Genomic DNA, 20,203 nt, shown 5'->3' with positions numbered 1-20,203 from the left:
TCGAGGCGCTGCACCCTGCGTGTCTGCAGGTCACACTGTGCTGCCCCGGCACCCCACTCACCCGGCCGTCAGAGGCTTACCCAGGATGAACGGTCCAGCTCTCTTTGCATTATTTCCAGAAATCCCACTTCCTAGAGCCTTCGCCCTGGCCGACGTTTCCCCAGCTCCTCTGTCTGATGCTCTCCGCTTCATTCTCAGCTCTAGACGAGACAGAAAAGAGCCTTCTCACTGAGCAAGTCAGCGAGTTTCCTTACGCTAACCCAGCCTGCGAGTCTGACTTGAGGACGCATCACACAGCTGCCGCTGCCACCTCCTCCCCCTCCCAGAGGAGCGTGGAAGGTTCTCGATAACAAAGGACCACGGCTCCTTTACTGGGGATTAATTAGGGGCTCAAGCGGGATGCACTGGCTACAGAGGTGGGCAGCTGGCCCACCTCAAAGGGACCAGTCAAATGCAGACAGAAGGACACAGAGTTTTGTGCAGGTGCCAACTGGGGTCCCCTGAGACAGACAGCTGGCCCTGGAGCGACTGTTCCCAAAGTGAGGCCTTCTCCCCAAATACCCCTTTCCCCTAAAAGGGAAGGGGACACAGGAGCCAGATTCTAGAAGACGTTAACCTCTTAGACCTGGATTTAAACAAAACAAAAAGGAGTTGCTCCTTTCAGCTCTCTACAGTTCACACCTCGGGAAGGCAGTGTGCTGGAGGTGGGGCGAGGAAAGACACGTACACAGAGGAGCTCCACACACGGAGGGCAGAGGGTCATAGGGATGCCCGGGGAAGGCCAGCTGCCCAATCCCAAGGCCTCTGGCCCACAGTGGGTGCAGGGGCTCAGGGAAAACTTCCCTGAGGAGGTGATACTGGAGTGGGCCAGGCAACAGGCAAGGTCATTCCAGGCAGAGGGGCCTGGGTGAGCAAACGTATGTAGTAAGAAACGGCACGTAAGCAACTAACTCCAAGTAGTCTGTGTCGCTGGAGTGTACAGGGAGTGGTGATAGGTGACCCACAGAGGGGAGCAAAGGCCAGATCTAGGGGACCTGATGGCCACGTCAGGAGTGTAGACTTTACCCTTGCACAGGGGGCTTGGGAAACACTGAACCCTAAGCTTCTATATTTTTTTCTTTTTATAAAAGTAATTGGCATTTCCTGCAGAAACATTAGAAAATACAGACATGCAAAAGTAAGCAAATAAGGTACCCATAATCTTAATATTCAAGCAGACTTTCCTGTGTGTGTGTGTGTGTGTGTGTGTGTGCTTAGTTCTCGTTGTTACAAAAATTCAGACCACGCTATGATACCATTTCCAAGCCTCCTTTCCTCCCACCTAAAATATATTATGAGGGTGAATTTTATGGTATGTGAAACATATCTCAATAAAGCCGTAAAAAAACAAAACAAAAAAACATTATTAATGTCCTTGCACGGCAATATTCTTTTGTAGCAAGAATTTGTAGCGTCACTTGAAATAGCTACAGTCTCCTTGGTAAGAAGATAGCATGATTTATCAGACCACACCCCTATTCATGGACATCGAGATTCTTCCCACTTTTTATATTTTTTATTAGCAGTTATGCACACACATCTTGGCACACTTGCCTCTCTCCCTCAGGATAAACTCCAAGAAATGGAACTACAGGGTCAAATGGGGCACACATTTTTAAAGGTGTGTGACATACACTGCCAGGTTGCTCTCAGGAAGGCTGTGCCAATTTATATATTGATACCATCAGCAGTGTGAGAGAGTAAGTCCCAGAACCTGCACCAGGAATGAGTATTTTTAAAAGCTGCTGATTTGATGAGTAATAAAAAGTATATCATTGGTTAATTTCATAATTCCTTAATTATTCATGAAGTTGGACTTGTTTTACATGCTTACTAGCTATATGTATTATTTCTTTTATGAATTTCCAGTTCACATTCTTTTTCTATTTTTTTTACTGCTTTGTGTGTATTAGTCTTAGTGATTTTTTAGGAGCTCTTTATATATTAAGGCTATAACTGACAGAGGATGTAGCTTTTCTTAATCTTTTAACTTTTTTTTTAATTAAAAAAGACTAAATGTCTATGTAGTCAAATAGTCTTCTTTTCCTTTAGTTTGTTTTTGCTCTTATGCCTAGAAGGTGTCCCTACTATGATAACAGGTGTGTATTCGCTAGTTAGCTTATAACTTCATATGCTGCCATTCTGGCCCTTATTCTAAACCCCAGGAGACTGACTCCATGCAGTGAACTCGAAAGTAGGAGAGATGGCCTGATGCCCTTCTAGTCCAATCTACCAGGTTTGACTCCCATCAAGCCCTAATTTGTCTTCAGAGCTGTGCCACCGAGGAGCAGACCCATGATTTCATCCTGAGAGTAACTAGGATCAGGTACCTCTGTAGGCCCTGACAGTCCCCAGACAGAGCAGAAGCCATGGTTAGGCTCAGCTGTGACTTCTGCCAAAGAGGCTCATGCCGGAAGTAGATTCAGTCATTCACACAAAAGCAGGGAAGAACACAACTGTTTCTAGAAAAATCCTAAAAAGCTCAGCAGTAATGTGTCTAGAACAGTGTTTCCACTCTTTGCCTGGCTAACTTCTACGCATCCTTCTCAATGTGAATGTCACTTCCTCAGAGAAGCCTTCTTGACATTCCCAACACCAATGGGTCATAGTCTCACTCGGTATCCTGTAATTTTCATTCACAGCACTTTCCATATTTTGTGATTATGTATTTATTTGTGTGCTTATATGCTTAATGTCCTTTCCCCACTAGTAGACTAAAAATCCCTCAGAACTAGAAAAAAAGAAAAAAAATTACATAAAACCATTACCCCCAGTGCCTGGCCCAGCAGATACTCTATGAATGGCTGGACGCCTTCCCTCCAGTTGCTGATGGTTCCTATTGGGTCAGCAGCCCTGTGCTGCAGCTGCCCTGCCCTGGTAGATGGGTTGATTTCATTACCATTCTGGTGCTGTTCTCTGCCTTCCCTGGAGCGCTAAGACTCCTCTCTCTTCCCAGTTCCTAGGAGAGCACCACGTGGTGTCACCGTACCTGTGTAGACGCTGCCTAGGTGCCCACGCACAGGCACGGTCTAGACAGCAGTTTGCCGGGAGCAGCTGCAGCACAGACAGTGAGGGGGCTCAGCCTGACCCCACCCACCCCACTAAGGATTCAACTCAAGCAAATGGCATGGGAGTTGCTCCAAAATGTAGGCAGACAGAAGGATGAGAGCAGATGGGCAGGGAGAGGGAAAAGATGCTGGCAGGTGAAGTGGCAGCAAGGCTGTTTCCCTTCCTGAACATCCCTTCACGCCGCCAGAGCTGGTGAAGGCGATGCAAGCAGTGTGAGGAGGCAGTTCTGGGCAACTGGAAGTTGCTGCGGGCTCGCGGGTGGGATGAGCAAAGACAAGCCCCTCCTGTCCCCCCAAATCATCGTGATGTGTCCCCCTCCAGAGACACACCTTCAAATGGCCCATAGATGCTCCCACGGGGACTGCTCTGAGGGATCCTGGCTTCCCAGTGAGATCTGTGATGTGGAAGCTCTGGCTACCCTGGTTTCAGAAGGGCTTGGGGCCAGGCCCCTCCAGAGATGCTGGTCCTCAGGCTGGGGTGAAGGGCCCTGGCCCAGCCTGGCTAAGGGGAAGCCATCTGCCTGGTGTCTCCTGGGCCCACAGCTCAGCTTGCCAGGAACTCAGCAAGCCTGGTTTAGAAGTCTCTGGAACTTTAAATCTGGCTACTATTCCACGTGCTGTCCTCCCAAGTCAACGCCAGTTTCTTTAGAACCTGGATTCAACAGGAGGCTCAGTGAGGCAACAGTGGGTGTGAGGGGTGAGGCCAGGAGGGAGGCATCCCCGCCCGCAGGCTGCGCTCCTCCACCCTGCAAGCAGGAGATTCCCTTTGCTTGGCCCAACCTGGGGAGCAAGTCGTGGGCCTCTGCTCTGTGTCCGCCATCACAGCATGCCCAGAGGAGAGGATGCCGGCCCTACCCTGTCAGTTTGCTGTTAAGGTCATCCTGCCCCAAAGCGGCTGGGCGATGTGAGCCCAGCTCTCCCAGAAGGAAACGAAGGCGGGGCCATCAGCACCACATAAGGTTCTAAGGCCCATCGTGCCCAGTCCGGTGCTGTAGTGTGACAGGGTACAGGACAGTTGGGCAGGGCAGAGCTAGGCAGGGCACCCTATAGCAGGGTATGGTTCAACACGGTAGACATATCACCAACCCCCAAAGGAGGTGGGCTGCAAAGAGAGAGGGTACTGAGGCATTCCCGGCTCAGTCTGAAAGCCTGGCTGTAGCCTGACTGAAGGCTCAGTCTGAAGCCTGGTCAAGGCAAGGAGGGGCCCACTACTCGCACCCAGAAGCATGCCCACAGGCCTCCACACAGGAGGAGACGCGCGGGCCCAGGCGGCAGACACTCACAAGCGCAGAGCCAGCGTGAGCCCCCAGCCCCCAAACACGAGGGGCAGCATGGGGCCTGCACACACGCGCAGAGAGTTCTGCACTCATTCTCGCTGTAGGCTTCCTGCTGCAACCTCGGGGTTCCTGGAGAGATGGGTGACCTTGCAAAGCGAACAAGTGCAGGCAGAGTGCAAGGGCGGTGCCCGCAAGGAGCAAGCAGCAGACCCCGGCCCGGTGCGCTACGTCTGTGTATGTGTGTGATGACACCACAGCTGGTAGCCACGATTTGTCAGCAGCTTCCAATGCCTGCTAGGAGCCTAAGGACTTGTCCACACTGCAGGGCCAGGCTGAGCTGATGGTGTCAGGATTCAAGCTGTCCCTGTCAGCAGTCCCTATCCCCACCCCCATGTTTCCTGGCTCTGTGAGAACAAAACAAGTAAAAAGGTCCTGAGCTGTGTAGGCCTCTGTCTTCTGGACTTTATCTCTGGTAGTGTCTACCGAAGGCAGGGACCTCGCCCCTCTGTCCAGCCCACCCGGCACGCGGAAATGAGCACAGATGCTCCCACCCATCCCTGGCCTCAGTCCTATCTGCCACACAGGAGTTAAGGGTCTGTGTGGCCAGACCCGCACCAGGCCCCAGGAGGGAGGTAGAAAGGGGTCTCTGTCCATAGGACACTCAGGCAGCAGACGATGTGGTCAGAACAATGCGTCTCGGTCTTTCCCATGCCACAGTACAGACAGAAACATCTGTACAGCACTTGGGGGTGAAAGGCCTGGGGACACCAGCTGTCCTCTGCTTAGCCCAGTCACTCTTGGGCTAAAGGGATCACCATCTTGACCTGCATAACCCATACTGGCTGGGAAGCTCGGAGTCAGAGCAAGGGCTCTGGAGTAAGCCAAACCTGGTTGCAAGCCCAGCACCATGCCATCACTTAACAATGATGAGATCTCAGATGAGATACTTATTCTGTACCTACACAACCCAGAGTACAGCATCCACCTTACAAGGCTGGTCTAAGGATTAAGTGAGATAACCCATGCGAAAGAGCTAGCAAGAGTACCTACTGGCATATCATAGGCCACAATTTGATAAATTGTGCTTTTATTAGCCTAAACACAGTAGCTTTGAATTTTTCTTCCTGCCCAAGGAGAAAGGGATAGTTAGGCACTGACTCGGGGTGGGGGGCAGAAGGAGGACGGTAACCAGACTAAAGGCTTAAGAGACCTTGAACCTGCCATCTGTCTGCTGGCCTGAGACTACAGGCGGGGTGGGGGTGGGGGTGGGTGGCCTGATGGCCAGCCTGAGTAACATGTTCAACTGGGTGTGGGGAGGACAGGAGGCCTGGGGGTTGGCTGAGCTGCTGAGGAGGAAGAGGGGTGCTGGGCAGTACCAGGTATAATTCTGTAGTGGAGGGCAGAGTACGGTTGTTTTGCGGGTCAAGGGGAGGGCCTGTTCTTTCAGGCAGAGGCACGCAGCATCTCATCCTCTTGTTCTGTTCACTGGTTTATGGGGGAGCAGAGGCTGGAGCACCAGCTGGCAACTATCAACTCAAGGCGCAGTAAGGGACGGTCCAGGATGATGGGGCCAGACCAAAAGGGTCCTTCATCATGATCAAGTTGGGGGGCAGCGAGGAGTCTGCAACTAAGACCTAGTGCCTCTAGTCCAGGATCTCTTGCAGAGGATTGTGGGAGGGGGACAGAGCACACATACCGGGCTGTAAAACTTCTACTATCAAAGGATACAACTCTGGGTATGTGCATTTGTCAAAATGACTGAACTGTTAAAGGACCTGTGAAATTCACCATGTGTAAATATACCTCAATTAAAAAAAAAAAACAAGCTGCAACCTTAACCAAATAATCAAAGTTATATCACTAATAACAGAACAAACTGACATCATGTCACTCCTGATACGATGCAACCTCAGTTATTTATTTGTTTTTTGCCAAAAATGCATAACCTCAATCTGATCATGAGACAAACTAAAATTGAGGGACATTCAACAGAACAGGCCTGTATGCTTCAAAAACATCAATGTCAGATAGTTAAAGAAAGGCTGAAGAACTAGTCTCACTTAACGGAGATTGAAGACGGGAAGAGTAAATGAAATGGGTGATCCTGGGAGGAAGAAGTTATACAGAACATGCCTGGACAATTGGCAGAATCTGAATATGGACTGTATATTAGATAATACGATCTTAAATTTCCTGAATTTGAAAACTGCATTGTGGTTATACAGAAGAATGTCCTTGTTCTTAGGTGACAGATGCTAAAGTGCTTAGAGGTGAAGGGTCATGATGTTTGCAATTTACTCTCAGGTGCCCGGAGACAGGAGAGAAAGTGCAACCTGCTGGAACCACTCCCAAGACCCTGGAGGAATCTGTTGTCCGGATTTACAGGTTCATAGGGATTTCTTGTGGGTACACAGCTCACAGTGGCAAAATTTGGAATCTCATACTTGTTGGGCGGAGCCAGCCTGGCGCGAACAGGAGTTCAGTTTTGAACGCCCCCCTTTCTCCAGGCCGAACACTGCGCTAAAGGAATGGGGGGAAAAAGAAATGAGGTCTTTGTGCAATCTCCAGGTCTGCCACCTGGTGGCGTCTTTCTATAGCGCGTCTTCTTCACAGGGTTTCTCTCTGCACGCGCTGCAAGACGGTGGGGCACTGCTCTTCACCAGGCTGGTCAGGAAGGATGCAGGAGCAACTCCATCAGAAGACCCCCACCTCAGCTGCCTGTGGAACTGGGGCTGGACAAACATGCCAGCAGGCTACTCTTTCTCCTCTGCTCGGGGACCTGGGCCTGCAGTACCTCCATCTGTCTCTGCTGTGGGGGTCCTCCACTGCTTCCTGTGGTCTTTAAGAAGAAACCCAAACTCCTCAGTGAGCCTGGCCAGACCCAGGCTACCTATCCAGCTTCACTGCCCTTATATGCCCCATAAATCCAGCCACACCAAACGACTCACAGTTCCCTGAGTGCGCCATAAACACGCTTGCCCTGACCTCCTCTCCCTGGTTGGCTGGTCCTTCTCCCTCGGTCCTCACTGGTGTCACCTTCTGCAGCAGGTCCTTTTCTCCTCCGGCTCCCAGAGCACATTCTGTCCACTCCTACCGTGCCGTAGCCATTGTCTGACTCCCCTGTCCCCACCACTCTCCAGGCTGAGCAACCCCAGTTCATCTCTGCTTCCCTGCACCCACCCAGTGCCTGGCAAACTGCTGAATGAGAAAACAGAGAGTGTAGAACTGTCTGTTCTGCACCCAGAAGGCACTAAAGCCCACATTGGGGCAGGGGACACAGAGGACCCATCGAGAAGCCAGGCGCTGGATCGGGACCCAGAAGAAAGTACGGATGGTCCACCAGCCTGTGACAGGAGCCAGACTCCAAGACCAGAGAGACAGGGGGTCACAGCTGTAGGTAACTGGGCTGCAGTGGTGCTGGGAATAGTCTGTCCAGGAAAAGTCCCAGGTCAGAAACGCCTGGATGCCCGGGGCGGGGCGGTTCTGGGCTGATAGCCAGGGGTTGTGCTTAGACAGTGTTGGCTGCGGGAGGGCAACCTCCCCGAGGAATGAAACCCATTCGCAGCATGCCTGCAGCCTCGGACCAACCCCTCACTCACTGGCGAGGGGACAGACCAGCCCCCTTTCTGCTGAGTCCAGCAAAAAAATCTGCTTTCCTGCAGCAAAGTGTGGGAGTGTGTGAGTGACAGCCTGGCCTGCCCCTCACACCAGGGACAGGTCCTCTGGGCCATTCTAGGTTTGTAGTGTGAAGGTCCTTCTGCTGGTCAGAAAAATTCCTGCCACTCGTTTCCCTCAGACCTTCTGGCCCAGCTATGCATTTAGCTGACTACACCTGGAAAGAAACAGCGGGACTGGGGGTGTGAGATCTCAACACACGATGCAGCCAAGACGATCTGTGGTGCCGCAGAGGCTGGGTTACTGAGACCCCCTCCCACCAGACCACAAGGCAGTGTACCCCACCCCTCCCTGACCCAAGCACTCGGGGAGCCACCCTCACTGCACCTCAATACTCACATGTATGTGCTGCCACTAGTGGCTCAGCTTCCCTACAGGCTTGCTCTTCATCCACAAAGTCAACCCAGGGAACCAAGAGAAATTCGCAGCCCATGGAACCAGGCGTTTCAAACCATGGACCAGCTACCCAAATGCCAGTTGGGAGCGCAAGATGGATTCTGGGGTCAGGTAGGCCTGGGTTCAAACTTCAGCTTCCATCACTCACTAGCTTTACGACCCAGAACTGGTCACCTACCCTCTGTGAGAGTCGTTTACTCTCCATGGGCCTCAGTTTCATCATCTGTAAAAGAGGGGTGTCTCGAGGTCTCTGCTGGATGAAAGGCGAGCGTTCCCCACTCCTTGCTGAGGTAACCTCCCTGGTGACAGGTCTCTCCAGGTGTATACCTTTTAAACTAGCATTTGATGGACACCTACTGCTTGCCAGGAACCGTTCATTCTTAGTGTTTCCTAGATTTTCTTTAATTCTCACAACTTTATAAAGTAAAGATTTCCCCCTTTTTTTGGTCTGCTGACAAGCCAAAGCCTAGAGGCCCTGGCCCAGCTGACTGGGCCAGAGGAGGCTGCCTGTGGCCTGTTCTCTTCTACTCCTGCTGGCTGGCTAGAAGGCGGCTCTGTTTAAGGGCTTTTCCTTTGAGTTTGAATGACAGCCATCCCTGAAGCAGGCATGGACCCTCTCCCTGGGAGCCTGAAGGCCGCAAGCAATCTCCCTAGGAACCCACTGGAAGCCATGTGCTTCCGTGCTCAGGATGGATGCTGGGGGGATGGGGAGGTGGATTCGTAAACCCTCAGCTTTAGCCAGGACTCCCTGATGACAAAGATTCATGCATGTGCTGTCATCTCCACTGTTCCAAAACAGAGTGATGATTTTGTTCATTTTAAAATGCAGGATATGTATAGCTCCAATCTGTCAGGAATACATACCATCACATCCTTCTCTAAACGCTTGCCTTGGGGGTGACAGGTGAACTGGCTGCTACTAACCGGAGCTCCTCTCTTGCCCGGGATGAACCTCACCCCCGGAAGGCTGCTGTGCTGGGTGTGTGGGAGAGTACCTGCAGCGCCAGAGAGGAAGTGACTCAGCCCAGTGGGAAGTGGGAGGGGCGGCCAGACTGAGGGCCCAGTGGCCAGCCTGCTCCCCCTCAGCACATCCGCACCAGGCCCATCTAGAGCTCGGAGGTCCAACTCTAGTCTCCTCCAGAAGGCAAGATTCACACACAAGGAGATTACATAATCAGTGATGTCCCTCTTCACCCCCTGCCCTGAGCAAGCCCCACTGGGCTCCTCCGTGGCCTCCATGAAGGCTGAGGGGAGAGACGGGGAGGGGAGTGGCCCTGAAGACCCCGGGCTGGGAGGATGTATCCCGGAGTGATCCTGGGAGAATTGGCTCCAGGGCTGTGCACACAGAGGTGGACCTGGAGGCCCCTCTGGGGAAAAGAGAAACAGAGTAAGAAACCAGTCCCTGGGACGGGGTAAAGGGCTTCAGCAGCAGCTTTTCTGAGAGCCCGCAGAGAGAATCCAGGGCAGCATCGCCAGCCCTGCCACTAGCTCACCCCTCCCAAGGGCCTCCGGAAGCAGCTGATGTGACAACAAATAACCCGTCACTGTGTGTGGGTGTTGGAAGAGGAAGGGACAGACTTAATAGCTCTTTCTCAGGCTGTGCTGCCCTGGTGTCTCCTATTTAGAGAAGTAGCCAGGGGAAGCGGCCAATACCCTGGCTGGGAGACCTTCCCGGTGGTCCCTCAGCTCTGGGGGGGGGGGGCCTCCTGCCATGTGCAATGATGGGAGACTGAGTCACTGACAGCCCTCCCCTGTCGTGCCAGCCTGCCCTGCAACAAAGGGGACCCCTTCTCAGCTCAAACCATCAGTTATTGCTCTGTTATTGCTTTGCTCAGTGGGAACAAGGCCCGCCACAGGTCCCTCGTGGAATTCAGGTTCTTTTTGTTTTTAACATTTCCTTATTTATTTGGCTGCACCGGGTCTTAGTTGCGGCACTCGGGATCTTTTTTTTTTTTTTTAAGTTGTGGTATGCGAGAACTTTAGTTGCGGCTTGTGGGATCTAGTTCCCTGACCAGGGATCGAAGCTGGGCCCCCTGCACTGGGAGCGTGGAGCGTTAGCCACTGGACCACCAGGGAAGTCCCGAATTCAGGTTCTTGACACCCAAGATGGCCCAAGTCAGGCAAGGAGAAAGCAGCAAGTGACTAAAGAAGGGTTGGCTGAGCCTGAGAGCACCTTCGTGTCCTACACATGTGTCTCTCTGCTCCACGGGGTCCTCACCCAGAGGAGAGGGACAGTGTTGTACCTGCCCAGGGTTCCCTGAGGACTGCGGGGAGCCAGCGTGTGGGAGGCACTAGGTAAATGTTACGTTTCCTTCCTTCCGCCTCAGATTTCCAGAGCGACAGAGGGGAAAGCCTGGGCCAGGGCCAGGTTCATGTGATTCTCCTTCTTTATATGGTTTTTAACAGCCAAAGTCACTACAATCATCCCGTGAGAAAGGTAATTTGGATTGGGGCCAGCAAACTACCCTTCTTTAACTGCCTCTATCAAAAATGAAATTCAATTAAATTTCACAGCCTTGCGAGTGAACAATACAGTTCACTTTCTGCACTTTTACTGAATGCTGCGGGCTGTGGCTGCTTGGTGGGCAAGATTACAGAGGCAGACAGCAGGCTTTGCCACCTGAGTGGCCCTCAGTGGGCCGTTCAGACAAGTGGACCCACACGAGGGCCTCACCTGCTCTGAGGTGCTGCGGCCAGCCACGAGCCACCCCTGGGTGGGTGACAGCATGCTTGCCTGTGTCTCTCCAGAGGGTGAGCTCCTGCGGGCAGGGCCTGGGGCCTTGATCGCTTCAGAATCCCCTGCCCAGGCCCCACAGGTGTGCAGAAGACAAGGGGAAACCACAGCCAGCAAAGCAGAAGAAAATGCCTTTGCCCCGGGCCCAGCACATCCAGTTCTGGGGATTTATCCTCCAGGTTCACTCACACAAGTTCACCAAGATGAATGTGCTCAACAAGGGTCCCTGGAGAGCCCTGGGTAGCAGGAAAAAACACAAAGACAAAACCACAAATATCAAAACGCACACACATCTCCCCCCGACAGGAAACAATCTAAATGTCCGCCAAGAGAGGACTGGTTCACTCCATCATGGTACGTCCAGACGGGGGACTACTACGCAGCCTTGAAGACTAGGCCCACACCTGCTGGTAGATGAAGGTGTCTAGGATACGTTACATTAAAAAAAGCAAACTGCAGGGGACTTCCCTGGTGGCGCAGTAGTTAAGAAACCGGCTGCCAATGCAGGGGACACGGGTTCGAGCCCTGGTCTGGGAAGATCCCACAAGCCGCAGAGCAACTGAGCCTGTGCACCACAACTACTGAGCCTGTGCTCTAGGGCCCACAAGCCAAAACCACCACTGAGCCCACGTGCTACAACTACTAAAGCCCGCGCTCCTAGAGCCCGTGCTCCACAAGAGAAGCCACCACAATGAGAAGCCCATGCACTGCAATGAAGAGTAGCCCCCGCTGGCTACAACTAGAGAAAGCCTGCGCGCAGCAATGAAGACCCAACGCAGCCATAAATAAATAAATAAATTTATGAAAAAGCAAAAGCAAACTGCAGTACTATTTGTATAAGATGATCCCATTTGGGTAAAAAAAAAAAAAAAAGATGATTATACACACCCTTGAATATGCATAGGAAATTTCTAGAAGAAACTTAACAGTGGATACCTCCAGGTAATAGAACTAGGGGCCCAAAGGAGATGGAGAGTTTTATTTTATATTCTTCTATATTGTTTACCTGTTTCATTGTAGGCTACTATAATAATTTTGAAAAATCTAAAAAAGTTTCTGAGCCCATTAGAATTATTAAGAGTGGTAATGGAATCAGGGGAGGCTGGTCTTAGGGAAGGCACACTTGAGGGAGTATGGCATGTGAATGCCCCGAACGTGTGGGCCTGCATGTTGATGCAAGGCTGCATCAGGAGAGTGGGGGACAGAAGGGACAAACCGCCACTCCAGGTACACTGAAACTCTCTCAGGTAACTTGTAAACTTGCCTGTAAGGAACTTCCTGTTCACCACCCGGTTTCTATAAAGGCTGGGAAGACCATCAAACTGTTCAAACTGGAGACCTGGAAGCTGGTTCATAACACCTCTTCCGGGACACTCAGGCCCACCAGCAAAGAGCTCACCTAGGCCTCACCGGAGCCAGCCCCTGGGTCCTGACTGCGGGCCAGGCACCAGGCCGAACCTGCCACAGACAATAACACCTTGTGTTTAATCCTCATTACTACTTTGGAGGAAACTGGGTTTGGAGATAGGAAGTGATTTCTTCAAGGTCACTCAGCTAGCAAGTGGCAGAACTGGCTTCTGAAGCCAGGTCCGATCTGAGCCTTAAGTGCTGGGCGACATGGCTGAAGGTCTCCTTACCGACTACTCACGGGGCAGGAGGGGAAGGACTTGTCTCCAGGCAGTGGCAGTTTCCATTCTTCTAGGAAAAAAGAAGGGACTGCTTCAGCTTTGTCAAGGTCCCTTCCAGCTCTACGGCTTTATTCCATGTGGCCTGGGCTTCCTGGGGCCAGAGCCTGGCCAGGATGGGGGAATGGGATGGCATGGGCTCTAGGGTCACGCGAGTGTGGGCTGGAAATCCGGCTCTGCCCTTGCTGGCTGAGGGTTCCTTAACCCCTCAGTGTCCGACGGTTCTCTGTAAAACAGAGTCAAGCCCTCCTTCCTTAGATTGTGAGAAGGCCTCAATACATATAGCAGAGTACTTAGCAAAGGACCTGGAAGGTGGTGGGGATCCTTCTTTTATGGCTGGTTTCCTTCCTGTTCCTTCAGGAGGGACCACCTTGGGAGCGGAGTTGGAGGAGAACACAGCCATGGAAGTCACACAAACGTGGTAATGCCAGGGGCTCTATGTCTACTACAAAAAGGGGCAGGATTCCTGCTCTTCCAAAGGTGGCAATGCCAGCAGTGGGGCTCCAAAAGTCCCACAGGATTTTGGGCTATGCCAGTCCCAAGGTCTCCCAAGAGGCTTAACCAAGCCTCTCCCCAGAGGCACCTGCTATCCCCTGATCACACCCCAAACCAGCTCTGCCCTAAACCCAAAGACAGGCGCCAGGCACACCAGTCCTGCTCTTGCCGGTTCCCTCTGCCATGTCCAGGCTACTTTCTCTTCCGTCTGGACCCTTGGGTCACGGACTCCCTAAAGCCACAAGATCCTTGGTCTCTTTTGCCAAGGAGGTGATGGTCTGTAAACAGATGTAGAGGGGACAGCTTCATCCTAAATAACAAGGGCCCTTCTCAGTTTCTCTGGTGCTTTCCAACAACTAGAGTTTCTTTGAAACCATCAGACCTGTAGACTGCTGGACTGCGTAAGCTCTAGGGAACCCCAACTCACACCAAGACAGACTGCCAAGAGCCAGGAAAGGGTGACCGCCACTGGGGTTCTCAGTGTCCCTTGGGAAGAGGGATGTCAACCCAAAAGTGTATCTTTGCTTGCTGAGGGAAAATCAGGCTTCTCCAGTTCATTAAAAGGGGGCCAAGAAATTACTTTAAAAATAATGAACATGAAGGATACTCTTTGAAGCAGCAACTCCTCTTGGAATTTATCCTGCAGATACCTAAGGTGGGAAAAACCACACATACGCAGATAGTCACTTCAGCTTTGTTTGGAGAGCAAAAGGCCGAAAATAACCTAAGTTCATCAGCAGAGAGTCTGTTGAATAAATTACACAAACAATGACACAACATTGCCAAAAATGACCCAGACGTGCATGAGACAAAGTGGAAACATCTCTAAGACAGTAAGTAGATCAAAGCAAGCAACACCACCCTTTCCCTTCTCGGATCTTGATTACAGATCCCGAGAGGAGATGCAGGGCTGCCATGGGGGCCACCTTCAAGGCCACGGTCTCACCTGAGCAGGTGGAGGAGGAAGAAATGCCCTTGTCTCAGGCCACTTTCTCTTCTACCTTCTTTACACCACACATGCAGGGACAAATCCTGCAAAAATCTCCCCAATTCCAAAGGGCCTGTTTGAAGCCCCATCTACCAGCACAGCCCTCTCTGCAGCCCAGTCTGCTTCAGGCCTAGCTCTGCACTCCCGTAGAGCTCATGGGGATAAGGGCACACAGGCAGCTCCCTCTCACTTCCCTGATGGTTCTGAGTGAGTCCCAGGTGGCCTGGGGCAGACATCTCTCCTTCTGGAGAAGAGGGACTGAGTTGGCTGACCCAGCCTCTGGAGTAAATCCAACCTCAAGGTCTCTTTCTAGATAAGATCTCCCCAGGAGCACTGGGAACGGCCATCTCTCCCCTGAGGGCATGCTGCTGTCCAGGACCCATCACTTGCTGATTCAGTGTGGACGGCACCTGACTGACGGGCTGCCCTTTAGGGCCATCTGAGGGCTGCGGAAGTCACAGAAGTTTTGCAGACTCAGCCACTTGAGTTTCTGAAATACTGAAGAAGTTCACCTTCCTGGGCAAACCTGGGCAGGGGGAAGATGAAGGAAGGGAAGCTGCCCTTTTCCCAGGCGCTGACGCAGGCAAAACCAGAGAGAAGCCTGGCCCGAAGCTGGACAGAGTGTCACAGACTTTGCAACTGACCCTCTCCCATGAGAGGGCTTACTGAATGGAGCTGGCGGATTTCACTGGCCATTATCTTCTGCCGTCTCTATATCTGCACTATCGTTCACTCTGTCAGCCAAATCGGGAAGCTCGAGGTCACCTGCCATCATTGTTCCTCCCTCAATCATCACTGCCAAACACTCCCGGAGTCCAGTTGATTTCCCCCAAAACAGCTCTGATCTATGCCCTTCCTCCGCATCCCAACTGCCTCTACCCTGATCCAGGCCCCCACCAGCCCTTACTTTGATTACTGCAAAAGCCTCCTACAGAGACTCCAGACTTGTTCTATCCCCAGTCCATCCCCCACCGCCAGCCAGAGGGCTCCTGGCAAGATGCAGGTCTAACGGTGTTTCCTCCCTTAAACCAAAGCATCCCATCACCAACAGAATAGGAAGTTCAAGCATCTTAGCACTGATGCTTGCCTCTCCAGCACGTCCTAAAGCCAGGTCCCTTCACGCCCTGCGCCAGAACCTCTTGTGGTTCCTACAGTGTGCACACACACCAGCCTGCGTCCATGCCTGTGCCTTGCTGCTCCCCTGCCTGGAGTGCTTCATGAACCCTCAGAAAGCTCTATTCATGCTTCAAGATTCAATTTTCATCAAGATCCAGCTCAGGTTCTAAGGGCTCTCCAAAGTTCTCCCCAGTCACCTCCCCATCCCCCAGGAGAATCACTCCTTCATCTCACTCCATCACATGCTGCACAGACTCCTATGAGACACTCACCAAACTCTATGCAAATGTCAGTTGGTTAGAAGCCTGCCTGGTCTCTGTTAGACCACAAGCTCCGCCAGGGCAGGGCGTGCCTCGCCATTCTCATTCTGCACCTGGCACCCAGCACATCCTCAGCCACGCTTGGGAGCTCATGTGTGTGGAACAGGGGTTCCGGATTTTAAGTCACCACGCACATCAATGTGTGCTTCCTGATGGTACTAACTCAAATAACAGACTAGGGTCACTAACAGGGACACACATGGAACAAACTCGAAATACTTTTTCTCCTAGTATACTTTAAAACATGATTTTTTTTTTTCCTCAGCAGTCCTACTTCTATTTTAAAAAATGGTTCTTTTAAAGAGCTGAGCTGAATCATCTGCATGGCTCCCATACAGACTCGGTAAATTCCCCACAGATTTCTTTTTTCGAGAGAATACAATAAAATTCTGTGGTCTTGTGATCCCTCAGGACATTTCTGACAGCTCAATGGGACACAGTTTTAGTTGCCATTAACTGCTTCAACTAATTCTTAGAAGTCCTTTCCTGCAGCCTGCAGCAGCAGCTAACATTTACCAAGCATTTCTTACTCAGTGTGCGCTAAACGCCCAACCTGCAACATCTTACTGAATCCTCACAACTGCCCTCAGACGAGAAAGCTGGGAACCGAAGAATAAGTAACCTCTACTGACTGGCAGGGCTGGGATCTGAACTGAGATTCTGTCTGACAGCAGAACCAAATAGGCTCTTAGCCACTACAATCTGCTGCCTTTTCCCAAAAGGCCAAATTAAAAGCCCCAGGGAGCAACTGACCTTACAACTGACCTGAGAGGACAGCCTCACCAGCCCAGCTGCTCAAGTGACCTGCAATCTCAGGAAGAGAGGGGCACATGTGCCAGGCACTTCTGGGGCAAGCAGAGCTGCCCAGGGCAATGCAGGGAGCTTGTCACCTGCCACCAGTTGCATGCAGTGCTGTCTCGGCAAAGATCCCCCACCCCACGCCATCTCTCTTCTCTCAGAGGCCTGCAGTAGCCTCTGAAGAGGTCTCCAGTGCTTTAATCTCTCCTCTCTTCTCCCTTCCCTCCTGCTGAGGCTCCAGAGAGAGCATTCTAAAACACAAGTCTAATCACGACACTCCTCTGCTTAAAACCTCTTCACTTGCTCCCCACTGCCCTTGGTACAAAGTCCCAAATTGTTAATGTGGCATTCCCCTGTCAACCTGTACTGCTTCACCCGGCACCAGGTTGCCTTTCATACCACCATACTGAACAATGTGAGGTTTCTGGAAAAACTCTGAGTTGACATGTCTAAGTGGAGTACCTTGCCCCTTTGTTCTCACCTGGCTGAGCCTTCCCATCCTTCTAGACACAGCTCCAGCATCATCACTGCTTCCAAGCCTCCCCAAAACCTCCCCCCACCCTGCCCAACTCAGGCTGAGCTAGAAGCTTCCTTCCCTGGGCTCCCACAGCCCTCTGTTCTTGCTGTTACTAGTTTTTCAAGACTACGTTTCAACTATTCATTCACAGGTCAGTCTCCCTTAACCAGACTGTGAGCTCCTTGAAATAAGAATAAGAATAGCTAACATTTACTGAACTCTTATTACGTGGCAGACATGGTTCTATGTGTTTTACATGTGTTAACTTTTTAAATCTTCACAACAACTCTATGTTATCACCCCTGTTTTATAGCTGAGAACACTGAGGCACAGAGAGGTTAAACAATGTGCCCAAGGTCACACAGCTACAAAGCTGCAGAGCTAGAATTTGAACTCAGGAATTCTGGCTCCAAAGCCCACTCTTAACCTCTATAATATAGGGTACTTGCCTCTCCAGGCAAGGACATTGCTGCTGTCATGTGGGGGAATGAATGAATGAACGAACGAGGGCTATCTCCACTCTGTCTAGATCTAAGGGACAAACAACTGGCACAGCAGGGCCACCAAGCACTGGCCCAGCTCACAAGCACTGTTTACAAACAGGGGTTCTTTGGGCCTGACGACTACATATCCTGCTCTTCCTTATCTCATGCAAAGCTAAGTCAAGAGGGAAGGCGCCCAGCCCAGAGTGACTACCCTCTTCTTCACTGCTCTCAAAACCAAGCAAAGCCAACCGGTTTCCTCCAGTGACTTAATACAGAGCAAAGTCTATCTTGACAGCGAAGGCGGCTGTCATCTCTTCCTTCCGCCAACAAACGGGGATCAAACCTAGGAAGCGGGGGTGGCTGAGTACTCGGCGTCGGGAATCCCGATGCCCCCATCTACTGGCTGGAAGGTGGTGCCAAGCGGCGTGGGAATGGGAGGGCCTGAGAGGGCACAGCAGGTGAAACAGTGACCATAGCAGCAGGCTCTCTCCTTGGAAAAGGCCGGCCAAACGTAGCACCGGCAAGCAGAGAGCTCTGACCCGCACCTGAACACCTCCCGGGATTCGAAAATTCCCCAGCAGCGATGGTGCCCGTGCCAACGGGTGAGGGCTCCTGGAGGAAGCCCGGGCTGGTCCTATCTGGGGACTCGTTTCAACTTTCATGTCACTCTCGGGATCAGGAGGGCAGCGTGGAGAGGCAGAGGGTGTCTCTTGGGAAAAACCTGGCTGGTTCAAATCCGGCGCCTTCACTGACTGGCCGAGTGACTCCTGGCAAGGCTGGCAGTGCCACCTCCCAGGGCTGCGGCGGGACCGAGACTCCCCGCAGCCACCGGGTACCCGGCGCGCAGGAGCCCCCGCCCCCGCCGCCCGAGAAGGGCAGACCACAGCGGAGGACGGCACAGTCGCTGTTGCCATTTCTGTCGCAGCCGGACGGCCTCAGGCTGTCACCCCGGTCCCCGCGCTACAGCCGCTGAGGCCCACCCCACCAACCCGCACCCCCGGCCCGGCTCCCCGCTCCCGGACCCCTGCCCTCACCTTCCCCCGGTGCTCAGCGCTGCTCGCCCATAGTCCGTAGCCCGGAGCCGGGGCTGCTCAGCGCTCCGTCCCGGGGGGCCGGGGCCGGTCCAGGGGCGTGGGAGCCGCTCACCGTCGCCTCCCGGTGCAGCCGCCCGAGCCTCCGCCGCCGCTGCCGCCGCCTCCCTCCATGGCTGCGGCGCCGCCACCTGACAACGGAAGTGACGCACCGCCCCCTCCTCCCGGACGAGCTGCATCCCCGCCCCTTGCTCGTATCTACAGCCCACGGCGCAGGGATTGGGAGCCATCTTGACAATGGGCGGAAGCCTTCAGGCAAGAGGCCAGAATCCGATTGAGGATTGGTTCAGGGTAGGGTCCGAGCCGATATCTGGGAAACTATTGGACAAAGAGAACTTAAGGGGCGGTACTTACTGCTTAGCTATGTCTGCGGTGAGGTGGGGCCGGAGGCACCGCCCCCGCCCCTACTCCACTGAGCCTCGCGTGCCCTACCCTCGCCCTCCCGGGTCTGGAGATGTCTGCAGCAGTTGAAAGGTCGGCCAGTTGTAGTATATTTCTCAGAAAAGTGGCTCTTCCTTGACCCCCATTTCTCTCTTTCTGGAGCTTTGTGCGGCGAGCGCTGCCGTGAGGCTCAATCAATGATAGGAATTCCTGTCATAGCCCTCACAATTCATTTCCCTCTGGGGCCCTCGCTTTTGTAGAAACCACGCTTCAGTCTGAAGATCCCTAGAGTCTCGACCAGGGAGGTTAACAGTGAAGAGTTCCTGTTAGCGATTCCAGCCACCTAACCTCAGCCCCTCCTGCCGCGGTTTCGGTCCCTTTCTCCTCCTCCTCCAGCAACCACGCCCTCCATGAATCAGCTTCTTGCACCAGCAGATGAGCCCTTTAAAGGGATTGCATCAGGCTGGTGACTCACTGGGGCCCTCTGAGAGCCTGGCTTCCCTCCGCTGGCATGCAGGAGCAGCTAGAAGGGCTCCGTGGTGGCAGCACAGCCACCATGGACCCACTCCTTTGTCTCCCAGGTGTGAGCCAGGGTGCTTGCCGCATATGACTGTCTAACCCCCGGGTGTCTTTCCAGCTGTGTCATTCTGTATCCATGTGGGCACATGTGTCCAAGCCTGTGTGCACACTGCTGGATTTCCTAGGGTGTGTGGCCAGGCACTTACGTGTATGCACGCATTTGTCATCTCCACACAGGCAGTGCCAGGACGTGAGAGTTGCTGTGAGTCTTGCTGCTTCCTCCTGTGTCCATCTCTTTGTCTCTGAATGTCTAGTGCACACTGAGCTGATGGGACTGAATAACAGTAGTAATCGAAACAGCTCCAGTATTATGTCACACACTGTGTTAAGCACTTTAGAGACATCAACGTTAAGGAGTCTGTTCACAGGTGAAGCAGCTAGAGCTCTGAGAGGGGAAGTAAACCGTCCAAAGACACATACAGCTAATAATGGCAGGGCTGTGATTTGAACCAAGTCTGGCAGATTCCAAAAAGGCTGGATTTGAGTACTTGCTGTGTCCCTTACAAGCTGAGTGACTATGTGCAAGTTATCCCCATCTGTCAACGTAGGGATAACACTT

General features: G+C 52.6%; 1 protein-coding gene across 7 annotated transcripts in view; it reads right to left on the bottom strand.

The window, feature by feature from the left end:
• Positions 1-19,177, bottom strand: part of STK40 (serine/threonine kinase 40) — a 38,364-nt gene extending 19,187 nt beyond the window's left edge. For 2 of the 7 annotated variants that reach the window (XR_012325978.1, XM_073791936.1), the window contains exons 1-2: positions 18,740-18,758; positions 81-200 (exon numbers count right to left, since the gene is read on the bottom strand). Coding sequence is in view for 5 of the 7 variants with exons in the window: in XM_073791936.1 (XP_073648037.1) it covers positions 81-192 (112 nt within the window). In the remaining 2 variants the exon portion in view is untranslated. Of the gene's footprint in view, positions 1-80; positions 201-9,319; positions 9,451-12,826; positions 12,888-18,627; positions 18,820-19,038 lie in introns of those variants that run through there. The other 5 variants (XM_033837964.2, XM_033837965.2, XM_033837963.2 and 2 more) reach the window with 5 other exon arrangements.
• Between the last annotated feature and the right edge of the window lie 1,026 nt (positions 19,178-20,203).

The sequence above is a fragment of the Tursiops truncatus genome, chromosome 1 (genome assembly GCF_011762595.2).
Source record: "Tursiops truncatus isolate mTurTru1 chromosome 1, mTurTru1.mat.Y, whole genome shotgun sequence".
Classification (NCBI taxonomy): domain Eukaryota; kingdom Metazoa; phylum Chordata; class Mammalia; order Artiodactyla; family Delphinidae; genus Tursiops; species Tursiops truncatus.
The sequence above is the reverse complement of the archived record's forward strand: the minus strand, read 5'-3'. Positions and strand labels throughout refer to the sequence as shown.